At 44.7% G+C, this 17,681-nt stretch overlaps 1 protein-coding gene across 3 annotated transcripts in view; it reads right to left on the bottom strand.

Annotated features, from left to right (window-relative positions):
- Nucleotides 1-7,398: 7,398 nt before the first annotated feature.
- Nucleotides 7,399-17,681, bottom strand: part of dph6 (diphthamine biosynthesis 6) — a 127,388-nt gene continuing 117,105 nt past the window's right edge. For all 3 annotated transcript variants that reach the window (XR_013206728.1, XR_013206729.1, XM_077240174.1), the window contains 2 exons: nucleotides 16,972-17,341; nucleotides 7,399-8,978 (listed from right to left, as the gene is read on the bottom strand). Coding sequence is in view for 1 of the 3 variants with exons in the window: in XM_077240174.1 (XP_077096289.1) it covers nucleotides 7,996-8,978; nucleotides 16,972-17,341 (1,353 nt within the window). In the remaining 2 variants the exon portion in view is untranslated. The remainder of the gene's footprint in view (nucleotides 8,979-16,971; nucleotides 17,342-17,681) is intronic.

Below are 17,681 nucleotides of genomic sequence, written 5' to 3'. Positions count from 1 at the left end.
GCACTTTTATAATGTACAGGTGCACTTTTATGATGTACAGGTGCACTTTTATGATGGACAGATGCACTTTTATGATGGACAGATGCACTTTTATAATGTACAGATATACTTTTATGATGGACAGATGCACTTTTTGTCACGGTAGACACATTCTCTGTTCCTTCTCGTCTCGTGTTTATGTTGTGGTTTGAATGCACGTGGGTAGTGGGCGTGAATGTATGACATCACCTGATCCACTTCAGCTGATCCTCATTCACTTCACCAGCTGCAGTCAATCTCACCACTCTATTTATACTTACCGCTGTTCTATCATCCTTGTCAGATCGTTGTTTGATGTCGTTCGTGTTGGTGTTCCAGTGTCCAGTTCCTGCCTTGTGTTCCAGTTCCTGTTCTCCGTCTTCGTCTTTGGATTTCGTCTGCTGTTTCACCGTCACCGCACCATCGTCTCTTCACCACCGGATCCTGACCACCGAAGTCCCTGTGTCACCCGTTCTACATCTGCCTGTACTGCATCATCATCATCATCATCCTTATTAAATCTACTGTTTACTTGCATTTGCTTCTCGTCTATTATTACATGATGACAGAACGATCTGACCAGGAAAGAGAAGCAGCGAGTGCATCACAGAGATCGATGGAGGAATTCATTCACCATAGCATCAGGAGGATGGATTCGCAGCAGCGAGAGATCGGCGACACGGGACGCGCAGTACAGGCCTTGGTGACACAGGTGTCCGAGCTCACCCAGCAGATCCAACGCCTACAGGGTCCCACTGCGCCGCCCACACCGACCGTTCCTCTCATACCACCAGAAGGACCCTCCCAGCCAGAGCCCCGTCTTCCAGTGCCAGAGCATTATGCCGGTGAGACTACCTTTTGCAGAGCATTTTTGACCCGCTGTACGATGCATTTCGCTTTACAGCCCCGCACGTTCAACACGGAACAAGCGAAGGTGGCGTTCGTTCTCACTCTGCTGACGGGGAAGGCTGCGCTTTGGGGAACGGCGGTGTGGGAGAACCAACACCCATGCTGCGCCTCGTTCCAGACCCTCGCCGCCGAAATGAGGAAAGTTTTCGACAGGGCTGTCTCTGGGAGAGAGGCAGCCCGAAGACTGGCGGAACTACAGCAGGGAGAAAGGTCGGTTTCGGACTACTCTATTGAATTTCGGACCCTGGCGGCGGAGTGCGGCTGGAACGAGGAGGCGCAGTGGGATATGTTCCTGCATGGGTTGGCTGACCACGTCCAGAGGGAGATCTACGCCCTGGATCTACCCACCACTCTCAACGGGTTGGTCGACTTGGCTCTGCGGGTGGACGCTCGGCTGTCTAGGGTCGAGCGCCGAGCCCCGTCCACCCGTACCTTCGCAGGGACCGACCCTCCACGATCCAGCGGCAGGGACGTGGTCAGCCCCGTCTACGATCCCGAGCCCATGCAGGTGGGTCGAGCTCGGCTTTCCCGGGAGGAGAGGGAGAGGCGGAGATCCCAGGGCCTTTGCCTGTATTGTGGAGGAGCGGGACATTACGCATACAACTGTCCGGTAAAAGGCCAAGCCCGATAGTAAAACTGAGGCTACTATCGGGTGGGATCTCCGCTAGGAAGACCTCATCATCGATTACATCTACCTCCACACTCCTTCCGGTAAGACTAAGGTGGTCAGTCCAACAGCACGACTGCCATGCACTTCTGGACTCTGGGGCTGAAGGTAATTTTATGGACCACACTTTTGCACAGAAGATTCAGATTCCCCTCAGACCCCTCACTCACAGAATTGCCGTTCACGCACTCAATGGACAAGAACTCCCCACCATTTCCCTTTGCACTGAAGACATCACCCTCACCACTTCCGGCAACCATTCTGAGACTATTTCATTCTTCATCATGGACTCACCCCTTGCACCCGTCGTCCTCGGACACCCCTGGCTCATCCGTCACAACCCCCGAGTGGACTGGCACCATAGATCAGTACTGGAGTGGAGCAAGGAATGTCATAAGTCTTGTCTCGTGTCTGCCTGTTCGTCTGTGCCTGTTTCTGTGTTTCAGGAGGAAGCAGGGGATCTGTCTAACGTGCCCGCGGAGTACCTGGACCTGAAGGAGGTGTTCAGTAAGTCTCGTGCTGCTTCTCTCCCTCCGCATCGTCCCTATGACTGTGCTATAGATTTACTGCCAGGTAAGTCTCCGCCTAAAGGCAAGTTATATTCACTTTCTATTCCAGAAAGGGAGGCTATGGAGAAATATATTTCTGATTCTCTAGCAACCAAGTTCATTCGCCCTTCCTCTTCTCCAGCGGGGGCGGGGTTCTTTTTTGTGGGGAAGAAGGACGGTTCTCTGCGACCTTGTATTGATTACCGAGGGCTGAATAACATCACGGTAAAGAATACTTATCCTTTGCCGTTGATGTCTTCAGCCTTCGAGAGGTTGCAGGGAGCGTCCATCTTCACAAAACTGGATTTACGTAACGCTTATCATTTGGTTCGCATCAGGGAGGGGGATGAATGGAAAACTGCGTTTAACACCCCCAGGGGGCACTTTGAATATTTGGTCATGCCTTTCGGGCTGTCCAACTCCCCAGCAGTTTTCCAGGCACTGGTCAACGACGTGTTGCGAGATATGATCGATCAGTTCATATATGTCTACCTGGATGACATATTGATTTTTTCTTCTTCTCTCCAGGAACACGTGCAACACGTCAGACGAGTGCTTCAGAGGTTGCTAGAGAATGGGCTTTTTGTCAAGGCGGAGAAATGCGATTTCCATGCACAGTCGGTCCCGTTTTTAGGGTACATCGTCTCGTCTGAGGGAGTGCGGATGGACCCTGAGAAGATCAAGGCTGTGGTAGATTGGCCAAGCCCAGATTCCCGCAAGGCCCTGCAGAGGTTTCTGGGATTCGCCAATTTCTACCGGCGTTTTATTCGCAATTTTAGCCAACTAGTCGCACCTCTGACTGCCTTGACCTCCCCCAGAACTACGTTCAGGTGGTCAGACACAGCCGAAGCTGTGTTCTCCAAACTAAAGGGCCGCTTTGTTTCAGCCCCCATCCTTGTCGCCCCTGATTCTTCACGTCAGTTCGTGGTGGAGGTCGACGCATCAGAGGTGGGAGTAGGCGCAGTGTTGTCCCAACGCTCTTCCACAGACGACAGGATGCATCCCTGCGCGTTTTTGTCTCATCGTTTATCTCCAGCCGAACGCAATTACGACATTGGTAACAGAGAGTTGTTGGCAGTTAAGTTAGCGTTGGAGGAATGGCGCCACTGGTTAGAAGGGTCGGGGGTACCTTTTATTGTCTGGACTGATCACAAGAACCTAGAGTACATCAGAACCGCCAAAAGATTGAACTCCAGGCAGGCTCGATGGGCATTATTTTTCGGTCGCTTCGATTTTACTCTTTCATACCGCCCGGGTTCCAAGAACGTCAAACCCGATTCACTATCCCGTATATTTGATTTTTCCGAACGCCCGTCTACTCCCGAGTGTATTTTGCCCGAAACTCTATTCGTTTCCACACTCACATGGGAGGTCGAATCGAAGGTCAAGAAGGCCTTAGAAGGGGTAACGCCTCCGCCCGGTTGCCCACCGAACCGATTGTTTGTGCCGGAGGGATTACGGTCCGACGTTATTCAGTGGGGTCATAACTCCAACGTGGCTTGCCATCCAGGAGTTAATCGTACTAGCTTTTTGGTCAAGCAACGGTTCTGGTGGCCACTTATGGCTCGCGATATTCACGATTTTGTTTTGGCTTGCTCGGTTTGTGCCACTGGTAAGACTTCCAATCGACCTCCAGATGGGTTACTCCAACCGCTGTCGGTTCCTTCGAGACCCTGGTCCCACATCGCACTAGATTTTATTACCGCCCTCCCGCCCTCTCAGGGGAACACAGTCGTTTTGACTGTAGTGGACCGATTCTCGAAGGCAGCCCATTTTGTCCCCTTACCCAAATTACCCTCAGCTAAGGAGACAGCGGTTACAGTCGTAGATCACGTTTTTCGTTTACATGGCCTTCCGATTGACGTGGTGTCCGACAGGGGACCCCAGTTCGTGTCCAAATTTTGGCGAGAGTTTTGCAGATTACTGGGGGCGACGGTTAGTTTGTCCTCAGGGTTTCATCCCCAGAGCAATGGTCAAACCGAGAGAGCCAACCAGGATTTGGAGAGAGTGTTGCGATGTTTGGTTTCCAAGAATCCTTCCTCTTGGAGTCAACAACTCTCCATGGTGGAGTACGCCCACAACACGTTGCCAGTGTCGGCTACGGGCCTATCGCCGTTTGAGTGTAGTGTAGGTTACCAGCCACCAATTTTTCCCAGTCTGGAATCCGAGGTCGCGGTCCCCTCCGCTCACGCCTTTGTTCAGAGGTGTCACCGTACCTGGACTAGAGCCCGTGAGACTCTACTCCAGGTGGGGGCGCGCACTAAGGCTAAGGCCGATCGCCACAGGTCGAAGCCTCCCGTATACGTCGTTGGTCAAAAGGTGTGGCTTTCAACCAAGAACATTCCTCTACGCTCCGTATCTAACAAACTTGCTCCCAAATTTATTGGCCCGTTTGCTGTCACCAAGATCATTAGCCCGGTGGCAGTCCGCCTCAAATTGCCTCCCGCGTACAGGAGGATCCATCCCGCCTTCCATGTATCTAAAATTAAACCCGTGTTTCATTCTCATATTAATCCGCCTGTCCCGGTTCCTCCCCCACCGCGACTCGTAGATGGGGAGACCACGTATTCGGTTAATCGTATACTGAACTCCAGGCGGAGAGGACGCGGATTCCAGTACTTGGTGGACTGGGAGGGTTACGGTCCGGAGGAGAGAAGTTGGGTGCCTGCTAGAGACATACTGGATCACTCCCTCATCGATGATTACAATCGACAGGGTAAGGAGTCTGGGAACGCCAGGAGGCGTTCTTAGGAGGAGGGGTACTGTCACGGTAGACACATTCTCTGTTCCTTCTCGTCTCGTGTTTATGTTGTGGTTTGAATGCACGTGGGTAGTGGGCGTGAATGTATGACATCACCTGATCCACTTCAGCTGATCCTCATTCACTTCACCAGCTGCAGTCAATCTCACCACTCTATTTATACTTACCGCTGTTCTATCATCCTTGTCAGATCGTTGTTTGATGTCGTTCGTGTTGGTGTTCCAGTGTCCAGTTCCTGCCTTGTGTTCCAGTTCCTGTTCTCCGTCTTCGTCTTTGGATTTCGTCTGCTGTTTCACCGTCACCGCACCATCGTCTCTTCACCACCGGATCCTGACCACCGAAGTCCCTGTGTCACCCGTTCTACATCTGCCTGTACTGCATCATCATCATCATCATCCTTATTAAATCTACTGTTTACTTGCATTTGCTTCTCGTCTATTATTACATGATGACACTTTTATGATGGACAGATGCACTTTTATAATGTCCAGATGCACTTTTATGATGGACAGATGCACTTTTATGATGCAGAGATGCACTTTTATGATGGACAGATGCACTTTTATGATGGACAGATGCACTTTTATAATGTACAGATGCACTTTTATGATGGACAGATGCACTTTTATGATGTAAAGATGCACTTTTATGATGGACAGATGCACTTTTATGATGGACAGATGCACTTTTATGATGGACAGATGCACTTTTATGATGGACAGATGCACTTTTATGATGTAAAGATGCACTTTTATGATGGACAGATGCACTTTTATGATGTACAGGTGCACTTTTATGATGGACAGATGCACTTTTATGATGGACAGATGCACTTTTATGATGGATAGTTGCACTTTTATTATATATAGATGCACTTTTATGATGGACAGATGCACTTTTATGATGGATAGATGCACTTTTATTATGGATAGATGCACTTTTATTATATATAGATGCACTTTTATGATGGACTGATGCACTTTTATGATGGATCGATGCACTTTTATTATATATAGATGCACTTTTATAATGGATAGATGCACTTTTATGATGGATAGATGCACTTTTATGATGGACAGATGCACTTTTATGACGGATAGATGCACTTTTATGATGGATAGATGCACTTTTATTATATATAGATGCACTTTTATGATGGACAGATGCACTTTTATGATGGAGAGATGCACTTTTATGATGGATAGATGCACTTTTATGATGGACAGATGCACTTTTATGATGGATAGATACACTTTTATGATGGACAGATACACTTTTATGATGGATAGATGCACTTTTATGATGGATAGATGCACTTTTATTATATATAGATGCACTTTTATGATGGACAGATGCACTTTTATGATGGAGAGATGCACTTTTATGATGGATAGATGCACTTTTATGATGGACAGATGCACTTTTATGATGGATAGATGCACTTTTATGATGGACAGATGCACTTTTATGATGGATAGATGCACTTTTATGATGGACAGATGCACTTTTATGATGGATAGATGCACTTTTATGATGGACAGATGCACTTTTATGATGGATAAATACACTTTTATGATGGACAGATACACTTTTATGATGGATAGATGCACTTTTATGATGGACAGATGCACTTTTATGATGGACAGATGCACTTTTATGATGGATAGATGCACTTTTATGATGGACAGATGCACTTTTATGATGGACAGATGCACTTTTAAGATGGATAGATGCACTTTTATGATGGACAGATGCACTTTTATGATGGATAGATGCACTTTTATGATATACAGATGCACTTTTATGATATACAGATGCACTTTTATGATGGACAGATGCACTTTTATGATGGACAGATGCACTTTTATGATGGACAGATGCACTTTTATGATGGATAGATGCACTTTTATGATAGATAGATGCACTTTTATGATGGATAGATGCACTTTTATTATATATAGATGCACTTTTATGATGGACAGATGCACTTTTATGATGGATAGATGCACTTGGATAGATGAAGAGCCAGGATATTTTTTAATATAACTCAGATTATTTTCATCTGAAAGATGCACTTTTATGATGTACAGATGCACTTTTATGATGGACAGATGCACTTTTATGATGGACAGATGCACTTTTATGATGGATAGATGCACTTTTATGATGGATTGATGCACTTTTATGATGGACAGATGCACTTTTATGATAGATAGATGCACTTTTATGATTGATAGATGCACTTTTATGATGTACAGATGCACTTTTATGATGGACAGATGCACTTTTATGATGGATTGATGCACTTTTATGATGGACAGATGCACTTTTATGATAGATAGATGCACTTTTATGATTGATAGATGCACTTTTATGATGGATAGATGCACTTTTATAATGTACAGATGCACTTTTATGATGGATAGATGCACTTTTATGATGGACAGATGCACTTTTATGATGGATAGATGCACTTTTATGATGGACAGAGGCACTTTTATGATGGATACACACACTTTTATGATGGACAGAGGCACTTTTATGATGGATACACACACTTTTATGATGGATAGACACACTTTTATAATGTACAGATGCACTTTTATGATGGATAGATGCACTTGGATAGATGAAGAGCCAGGATATTTTTTAATATAACTCAGATTATATTCATCTGAAAGAAGAATGTCATATACACTTAGGATGATTTGAGGGAGAGTAAATCATAGGGTAATTTTCTTAAAAAACACACAAATATACAGTGAATGAGAGCGGCAGTGATTCCAGGTCTGACTCCTCTACACACTGAGCCAGCAGGAGACGAGCAGGAGAACACGACCCGGCATATCCTCAACTGGAACCAGCACCACAGCGGGACCAGATCCAGCGGGGCCAGATCCATCGAGACCACATCCATCGAGACCAGATCCAGCAGGACCAGATCCATCGAGACCAGATCCATCAGGACTAGATCCAGCGGGACCAGATCCATCGAGACCAGATCCATCAGGACCAGATCCAGCGGGACCAGATCCATCGAGACCAGATCCATCAGGACCAGATCCAGCGGGACCAGATCCAGCGGGACTAGATCAATCGAGACCAGATCCATCAGGACCAGATCCAGCGGGACTAGATCCATCGAGACCAGATCCATCAGGACCAGATCCATCAGGACCAGATCCAGCGGGACCAGATCCATCGAGACCAGATCCATCAGGACCAGATCCATCGAGACCAGATCCATCAGGACCAGATCCAGCGGGACCAGATCCATCGAGACCAGATCCATCAGGACCAGATCCAGCAGGACCAGATCCATCGAGACCAGATCCATCAGGACCAGATCCAGCGGGACCAGATCCATCGAGACCAGATTCATCAGGACCAGATCCAGCGGGACCAGATCCATCGAGACCAGATTCATCAGGACCAGATCCAGCAGGACCAGATCCATCGAGACCAGATCCATCAGGACCAGATCCAGCGGGACCAGATCCATCGAGACCAGATCCATCAGGACCAGATCCAGCAGGATCAGATCCATCGAGACCAGATCCATCAGGACCAGATCCAGCGGTACCAGATCCATCGAGACCAGATCCATCAGGACCAGATCCAGCGGGACTAGATCCATCGAGACCAGATCCATCAGGACCAGATTGATCAGGACCAGATCCAGCGGGACCAGATCCATCGAGACCAGATCCATCAGGACCAGATCCATCGAGACCAGATCCATCAGGACCAGATCCAGCGGGACCAGATCCATCGAGACCAGATCCATCAGGACCAGATCCAGCAGGACCAGATCCATCGAGACCAGATCCATCAGGACCAGATCCAGCAGGACCAGATCCATCGAGACCAGATCCATCAGGACCAGATCCAGCAGGACCAGATCCATCGAGACCAGATCCATCAGGACCAGATCCATCGAGACCAGATCCATCAGGACCGGATCCAGTGGGACCAGATCCATCGAGACCAGATTCATCAGGACCAGATCCAGCGGGACTGGAACCATCGAGACTGGCTCCAGCGGGACCGGATCCGCTCAGACACCGCTCCAGCCCTGCGGACACAACACACAGAGGTCAGAGGTCACGCTTCACACACGTCATAATAAGTGCTCGCTCAATTCTGCTTAATCCTTCCAGCACATTCCTGAAGTATTGACCCACTCAGATCCTCGACAGCTTGCGTGTGTGTGTGTGGACATATGCTCAGCGCGGTACTAAATGCGCGTGTAATACACAGAGGAGCAGAAAATCTTTAGTTAGCCATTTGCAGCAGATTAGCAGCTTGTAGCGCTCCGCTGGGATTGATCGGGAAGGGTTGTAAGCGCAGGATTCAGACGCTCTTCTGATGTCCACTAAAGTCTAATAATGAATAGCGTCACCTGATACAGCGATACACACACACACACACGCACGCACGCACACACGCACGCACGCACGCACGCACGCACGCACGCACGCACGCACACACACACACACACACACACACACACACACACACACACACACACACACACACACACACACACACACACACACACACACAGATTCAGTTCAGTTCCTGACTCAAAACTGTAATAGTGTACAAGTGCTGATCACCAGCGATGCACTAAAATCAACTTTTTACCAAAACTGAGTTTTCATGAGCAGAAATCCAGCTGAAAATATTTTTTTTAAATAAGCAATTAATCAAATTTAATTAAATAATCATCTCTCAAATAAAAAAGTTTCATATAAACATTTAAATTGCACATTTTTATATCGCCTTTTTAATTACATATTTATGTTTCTACTGCAATTTGTTTTTTGAAATATAAAGATTTAAGCAGCAGCTGTCATAAACACTTGTATTTATGATGAATTTATTGAAACGGGTTGAGAATAAATATAATGAATATGTAATATACTGCATATTTTTATAAAAATGCTGCTCTCTAGAGTTATTTTTCTTGCCGATTAGCGAGTTTATAGTCATTGAATGTCTTTTCTGAGTTAAATGTGACATTATTGTTCTCCAGCTGTTTTATTGACGGTTGAAACACTGATTGATGGATTACACGAGACATGATTGATTTCAGGAAGTTGTTCTGTATCTTTCAACACTCCTGATGTTTATTTGCTATCTAGTAGAGGAAGAGATGATCGGTTCATGAGCGTTCTGTCACGACTCGATCTCATGACCTTCTCACTCCAGCTCGACTGATGCACTGCAGCGATGGGATACTGAGGTCAGTGTGTGTGTGTGTGTGTGTGTGTGTGTGAGTGTGTGAACTATGAAAGTGAACAAGTTCGGCACACAAACGAAGGGACGCTGAGATTGGAAGGTAAAAGCTCTTTTGATAATCCTCAGGCTCTTTCATTAAGAACACACACACAGCACGTCAAAGATCGCATGTCGAGTAATGAACTCTGTGTGTTATCGAGGCCTGTGGTGTTTGACTTTCAACAGCAGATCACATCGAAAACTAGATATATTAGTGACACGGTCACCTTCATCAGCCATCAAGAGGAGCGCTCATGTCACTTTCATCAAGCTGAAGCTGTGTGTGTGTGTGTGTGTGTGTGTGTGTGTGTGTGTGTGTGTGTGTGTGTGTGTGTGTGTGTGTGTGTGTGTGTGTGTGTGTGTGTGTGTGTGTGTGTGTGTGTGTGTAACGCTGGAAACTACCACCAGACCATCGCTTATGAAAATCAACCATGTTTTTATTATAGTAAAAGTAACTATAGTAACTATAAGTATATAAGTTGTAACTATAGTTTTTTGGCAGATTGATTAACATTTGTATAACCACAGTTTTACAGTAAATGGTTAAACTATGGTTAGTGTAAGAAAACCATGTTTCAATTGTAGTTATCATTGTTTAACTATAATAACCATGTTTTTTTAGTTTTATTTGTAGTAAAACCGTGGTTAATTTTCGTAAGGATCCCGTGGAAACCAGCTCAACGAGTTCGGCGAATCACTTCACATTTACATTTATGCATTTGGCAGAAGCTTTTTTCCATGCAACTTAAACTGGATTCAGGATATACATGATATGAGTTCATGCATTCACTGGGAATCGGGAATCGCTTCTGACTATAATTTAAAATGTCAGGCTATATAGAGTTAATGCTTTATTTAACATCACAACATAATAAATGGAATACAGTAGGGCTGTCAAATAAAAACTCGAATTTGGAATATTTGTCGAATTTAAATAAAAAAACGAAACATTCAAATGCAAAACCTGTGCATTCGGATTTTTGAAGTGATGCAGTGAGTAGAATAGAAGTAGAAGTGGTGAGTAAAAGTGTGTGTTTCTGAATGCCAGTTTGCTATTTTGTGTTCATGTAGTTCATTACGCTGTGTGTTGAAGTGTGTTTTCTCAGGTTACGGATGCACACACAGTTTTATGCACTATAGTAACCGAATTTTCCTTGCATGCACATTAAGGAAATTATATTGTATTTAAGTACAATTGTTTCAAAAGTTAATGCACTTTAAAAAGTGAATGTCATTTCATTTCATTAAAAGATGCAATGCTTGATATGGTTTATATTTGATTATTGCGCTCGCGTGCGCCCTCTTGTGGGCATAGGAGACAATACAGTACTTTTTCCCCTGTAACATTAAGTATTGTCTAAAGAATTTGAATATAATTTGAATTTTGCCAATATATAAGAAAGAACTTTGAATTTAGCTTTTCAGCCATTCTGACAGCCCTAGAACACACAGTGGAATATACGGGAATGGGAAGTCTTGTAAATGCGGTTTTCTTTGTGTTAGTGGGTTACTGGTTTGCATGCAAACTGGTTTAACACATTTTTGGTAGTTATCAGCACATCTGTGTGCATGTAAATTTATGTTGAGGAACAATGTGTCTAATAGACATCAGGAGCCGATGATCACTTGACATCATCGACCTGATGTCCGGTCAGACGAGATGTTTCTGAGTTCATGTTTCCAGAATGTCCCGAAGCCAAACATGCATCTGTCACGAGAGGATATCAGGAGAAGCGACAGGAGATTCAGGCTTTCGTGAAGCGAGCGTGTGGCCCGTCCCACGGAGAGGGTTGGAGGGCAAACGTCTTCATATCTGCTGTGATATTGTTGGTCTGTGACCCGTGAAGACGCTCTCGGCTCTCTCTGAGGGCTTCAGGAACACTGACAGCTCGATAAATGTGTCTGAACATATGCTCCAGCATCGGCTCGCGACGGACCCAAAGACCACGCTTTAGAAAAAGAAACTTCTTCAGCAGAGATGCGCAGTTAGCGGTGTCGGGTCTGATTAGCATCTGTTGATGAATTGTGACTCGTGACATTTGGAAGAGATTCTGTCTGAAAACATATTTAAAAGATTTCAGTTTCACTTCAGTAGAATTATCTATAAAAGTAAATCAAAAGAATATTTAGATGCCTTCTGAACAATAATCCAATAAAACTGTATTCTTCTCTTTAATTTCAACTTGATAGTAGCATAGTTTTACTTTTGAATCAGTTTTTCATTTTTATTTAAATTTTGGTTAAAGTTTTGGTAATTTTGTGGGTTTAATGCCAATAGCTTTTTTCAGGTAATGATTATTAGGTAACGAATATGTTTTTTATGGTTTTAGTTTTAGTTTTTATTTTATTTATTTTTTTAATTACATTTTAGTACATCAAGTTAAAGTAGATTAAAAAGGAAAAAGAATTCCTTGGCAATAAAAGTTGAAATAGCCAATGAGGTTCGTTCTCTGACAATGGAATTGTCAGTCAGCAGTCAATAAAGCTGACTTCATTCCTGCCTTTGCATCTCTTTCAACTCTTAATATCTTGGGCTTGACTGAGACCTGGATTTGTCCAGAAGACTCAGCAACCCCTGCTGCTCTCTCTAACAACTTCTTTTTCTCTCACACCCCTCGCCAGTCTGGTAGGGGTGGGGGGACTAGTATTCTCATTTCTAACAATTGGAAATACTCAACTCTCTCCTCTATATGCAATAACAACTCATTTGAATATCACGCTATTACACTTACAACTCCCTTTAAGATCGAGATTGTAGTCATTTATCGCCCCCCAGGTCAACTGGGAAGCTTTGTTGAGGAGCTGGATGTGCTGCTGTCCTCTTTCCCTGAGGACGGCACTCCACTTGTAGTCTTTGGCGATTTCAACATTCATCTAGAGAAGCCGTATGCTACAGATTTCATCTCTCTCCTAGCCTCATTCGATCTCAATCGGCTCATCACCACAGGTACTCACAAGTCAGGCAACCAACTGGACCTGGTTTACACACGCAACTGCATCACAGACAACATTTTGGTGAAACCTCTCCATGTTTCAGATCATTTCCTCATTACTTTCAATCTACAACTCACTATCCACACTCCACCAACTCCCCTACCTGTTACCTTCAGACGAAACCTGCGCTCACTTTCTCCCTCCCGTCTTTCCTCTGCTGTGTCATCTTCACTTCCCTCACCCTCACAATTCTCATCTCTAGATGTGAATACCGCAACGGATACTTTATGCTCCACATTAACTTCTTCTTTAGACACTATCTGCCCTCTCTCCTCCAGGCCAGCACGCGTTACCCCCTCTAACCCCTGGTTATCTGAGGTTCTTCGGGAACACCGGACTAAACTCAGGGCAATGGAGAGGAAATGGCGCAAATCAAAAGATACATCTGACCTGAGTATGTACCAATCTCTGCTCTCTTCCTTTTCTGCTGATGTTCACGCTGCAAAATCTTCATATTTCCACAACAAGATCAACTCCTCCTCTAACACACGAACACTTTTCAAGACATTCAACTCTCTCCTCTGTCCACCTCCACCACCACCCACATCCTCGCTAACTGCTGATGATTTTGCTAACCTCTTCACTAACAAAACAACAACCATTAGCAGTCAGTTCTCTCCTCCACACACACAGGAACCTAGTCCAACCTCTCCCACAGCCAATAACCTTCTCTCCTCCTTCTCTCCTCTAACCGAGGAAGAAGTATCTAAACTTCTCCTCTCCCGTCATCCTACCACCTGCCCTCTAGAGCCCATCCCCTCACACCTTCTTCAAGCCATCTCTCCCACACTTCTACCAGCACTCACACACATCATCAACTCATCCCTCCATACTGGCATTTTTTCTACAGCATTTAAGCAGGCTCGGGTAACCCCACTGCTTAAAAAACCAACTTTAAACACATCACTTCTAGAGAATTACAGACCTGTCTCTCTCCTACCTTTCATTGCAAAAACACTTGAAAGAGTTGCTTTCAACCAAGTATCATCTTTCCTGTCTCTGAATAACCAGCTGGATGTTAACCAATCTGGCTTCAAGAAAGGGCATTCGACCGAGACCGCACTTCTTTCAGTCACAGAAGCCCTGCGGATCGCCAAAGCTGCTTCCAAATCATCAGTTCTCATTCTCCTAGACCTGTCTGCTGCCTTCGACAGTGAATCATCAGATCCTTCTGTCCACCCTCTCATCACTGGGCATCACTGGATCTTCCCTCCACTGGTTTGAATCCTATCTCACAGGTAGGTCATTCAGGGTTGCATGGAGAGGCGAGGTATCCAAAGCACAGCGACTGAACACAGGGGTTCCCCAGGGGTCAGTCCTTGGACCGCTCCTCTTCTCCATTTACACCACATCACTGGGACCCATCATACAGGCACATGGTTTCTCTTACCATTGCTATGCTGATGACACCCAGCTCTACCTCTCATTTCAACCAGACGATCCCACAGTAGCTGCACGTATCTCAAGCTGTCTGGCGGACATCTCGGCATGGATGAAGGAACATCACCTGCAGCTCAACCTGGCAAAGACTGAGCTTCTCGTCCTCCCTGCCAATCCGTCTCTACAGCACGACTTCACTATCCAGTTAAACTCATCCTCAATCACCCCATCAAGGTCAGTCAGAAATCTTGGAGTAATCTTTGATGACCAGCTAACCTTCACAGACCACATTTCAAAGACAGCTCGATCACGCAGGTTTCCAATGCACAACATCAGGAAGATCAGGCCTTTCCTAACTGAGCATGCAACACAACTTCTTGTACAGGCCCTGGTTATTTCTAGGCTTGATTACTGCAATGCTCTTCTAGCTGGTCTTCCATCATGTTCAACTAAACCCTTACAATTGATCCAGAATGCTGCAGCTCGTCTTGTCTTCAACGAGCCCAAAAGGGCCCACGTCACTCCGCTGTTCATCTCCCTGCATTGGCTACCACTCGCTGCTCGAATCAAGTTCAAGGCGCTGACACTTGCTTACAGATTGTCCACCGGCTCAGCTCCCTCCTACTTTCACTCGCTCCTACGGGTCTACATCCCTACCAGAAGCCTACGATCGGCCAAGGAGCGACGTCTCGTGGTGCCATCACAGCGAGGCACAAAATCACTGTCCAGAACATTCTCATTCACGGTTCCATGCTGGTGGAATGATCTCCCCACTCTCGTCCGTAATGCAGAATCCCTGACAGCATTCAAAAGACAACTGAAAACTCATCTCTTCCGTGAGCACTTAACATAAAAAAAAAAAAAAAAAAAACCTTTCTCTTGAAATCTTCGCTTGTCTGGTTTATGCTACTCTGAGCAATGTTTGAACTTTGTATTCTGAGCACTTCTTGCGTTGTTTTTGCCTCTGAACGATTACTCGCTTGGTTTAATCCTCAAATGTAAGTCGCTTTGGATAAAAGCGTCTGCTAAATGACTAAATGTAAATGTTCTTGTGTTACGCACGCTTGGAAGTTCGGTTAAAGGGGTCATTGAATATGATTACATTTTCTAACTTTAGTTAGTGTGTAATGTTGCTGATTGAGCATAAACAACATCTGCAAAGTTACAGCGCTAAGTTACCAGCAAAGGGAGATATTTTCTTTTAAAGAAATTGCTTTTTAAGGACTACAACAAAGGGCTGATAGGGACTACACAACCTTCTTCACAGGTTAGTGACATCACAAGTTAGTGACATCACAAACCCTAGAATTTACATAAACTCCGCCCCCAGAACATGATTTATAGATTATCATGACAGAATATGCAAATAAATGACTAGACGATAACTACACATAAGCTACAAAAGTTCATCAACTAACCATTCAGAAATGTCCTGTTGCATTCTACATGTCAAAAAAATACTGTCAAGATTCTCTCGATCATTGTCTGACTCTGGTTTTATCATAAAAGGCTAAAAGTTTTCCAAAGTTTCATTGCATGTCTGTGTAAAAGGACACATGTTGTTGTAGCTCGGGAGCAGCAGCTCAGGAACGTCAAATCAAGTTCTTAAAGGACCTTGTACGAACCCTGAGAACTTACAGTAACTACAAATAATGTAAAAAAAAAAAAGTATGTTTTTCATAGGATTGATTTTTTCAAATTGCATGGAAACCAATACCAGTGAATTAGACTCGCAACACAAAAGTTGTACCCAACAATCAAAATAATCAAAACAAAAGAGATTTTCTCCATGAGGATCAGCTAGACCCAGTATTTGATTCGATGCAGATGAGCCGTACGGTGTAAAACGTGTAAAATTCTGACTAAACTACTTGATTCTTATGGATTAGTTTTACAATCTCTTTATGAACTGTTTGAAGCAAAGAAATTATAGTTTCATGGGCTGTCAATGGAGGTACATAAATCTCTCAGAATTCATTTAAAATATCTTTATTTATGTTTCGAAGATGCGAAAATCTTATAGGTTTTGAGGTTTGGAACAACATGAGGGTGAATAAATGATGAACATTTTTTAATTAGGAGAACTAACCCTTTTAGACGCAAAATTCGCTGTTTGAGTTTCACAGTCACAAATTCTGTCAATGGAGGTTTTTGGTTGTTAGTTTTTTGGGGATCTGAATTACTAGACTGTTGCATCACTGAAAAGACGTGTGAGAAACTCATTCTTCCCTGACAAGGGTTTGAGAAAAAGACACAGCAAAAAGCAACAGAAATTACAGTACTTACAGTAAGTACAGATAATGTATAATCTTCAGTGTTTTCCATAGGGTTGATTTTTGCAAAAGTGAATTTGACCCGCAAGACCTAGAAAGTTGTACACATTTTTTAATAATTGTGGAGATGAGCCGTACCTGTGGCGATCTCTGTGACGAACATGTCGTGGCTCTTATAGAAAACTCTGGCGCACAGAGGCGAGAGGTTCTCCGTCTTCTGAACCGCGCTTCGGTATGAGGAAAGCAGAGCGTCTGTGAAGGTCTGAGCCGGTGTGTGTGTGTCGCTGAAACACAGGCTCAGAGACACGGAGGCGTATCGCCCGCAGCCGGACCGGAGCACACGGCACTCGACGGAGCCGCCCAGGACCCGTGACACGCTGCGATGGGACGCTCGTTCTGCGGGACGGTCCTGCACGGCGATCACATGAAGCTCCACCGCGGCTCCTCTGGGTAAAGCCTGAACCACCACGACACTGACACACACCTGACACACACCATCACTGCGCTCCTGTGGACACACAATCACAATCAACTCTTACGGATTATAAACATATTTCATTCGATGTCAGGTCAGGTTTATTTCTACATTGTTTCAAAGCAGCTTCACAGTGATAAACAGAACCAATGATGCAAACTTCATCAGATTGAGTTCTAGAGAAGAAAATAGTGTCATTAACCAGATAAATATCTTTCATCTGATAGTGTCAGTGCAGTATCAATAAACATTGTTTAATCCAATTTTAACCCTCTGGTGCTCTTCGCTCATTTTGGACATTTGTTTTTTTATGAAATTTTTCATCGGAATGGTAAGAAACTTTGTAAAGTATTTGGCACTTGCTGTGTTAAAA

The sequence above is a fragment of the Siphateles boraxobius genome, unplaced genomic scaffold (assembly GCF_051911475.1).
Source record: "Siphateles boraxobius isolate OS27281-9 unplaced genomic scaffold, OSU_SipBor_1 22, whole genome shotgun sequence".
Classification (NCBI taxonomy): domain Eukaryota; kingdom Metazoa; phylum Chordata; class Actinopteri; order Cypriniformes; family Leuciscidae; genus Siphateles; species Siphateles boraxobius.
The sequence above is the reverse complement of the archived record's forward strand: the minus strand, read 5'-3'. Positions and strand labels throughout refer to the sequence as shown.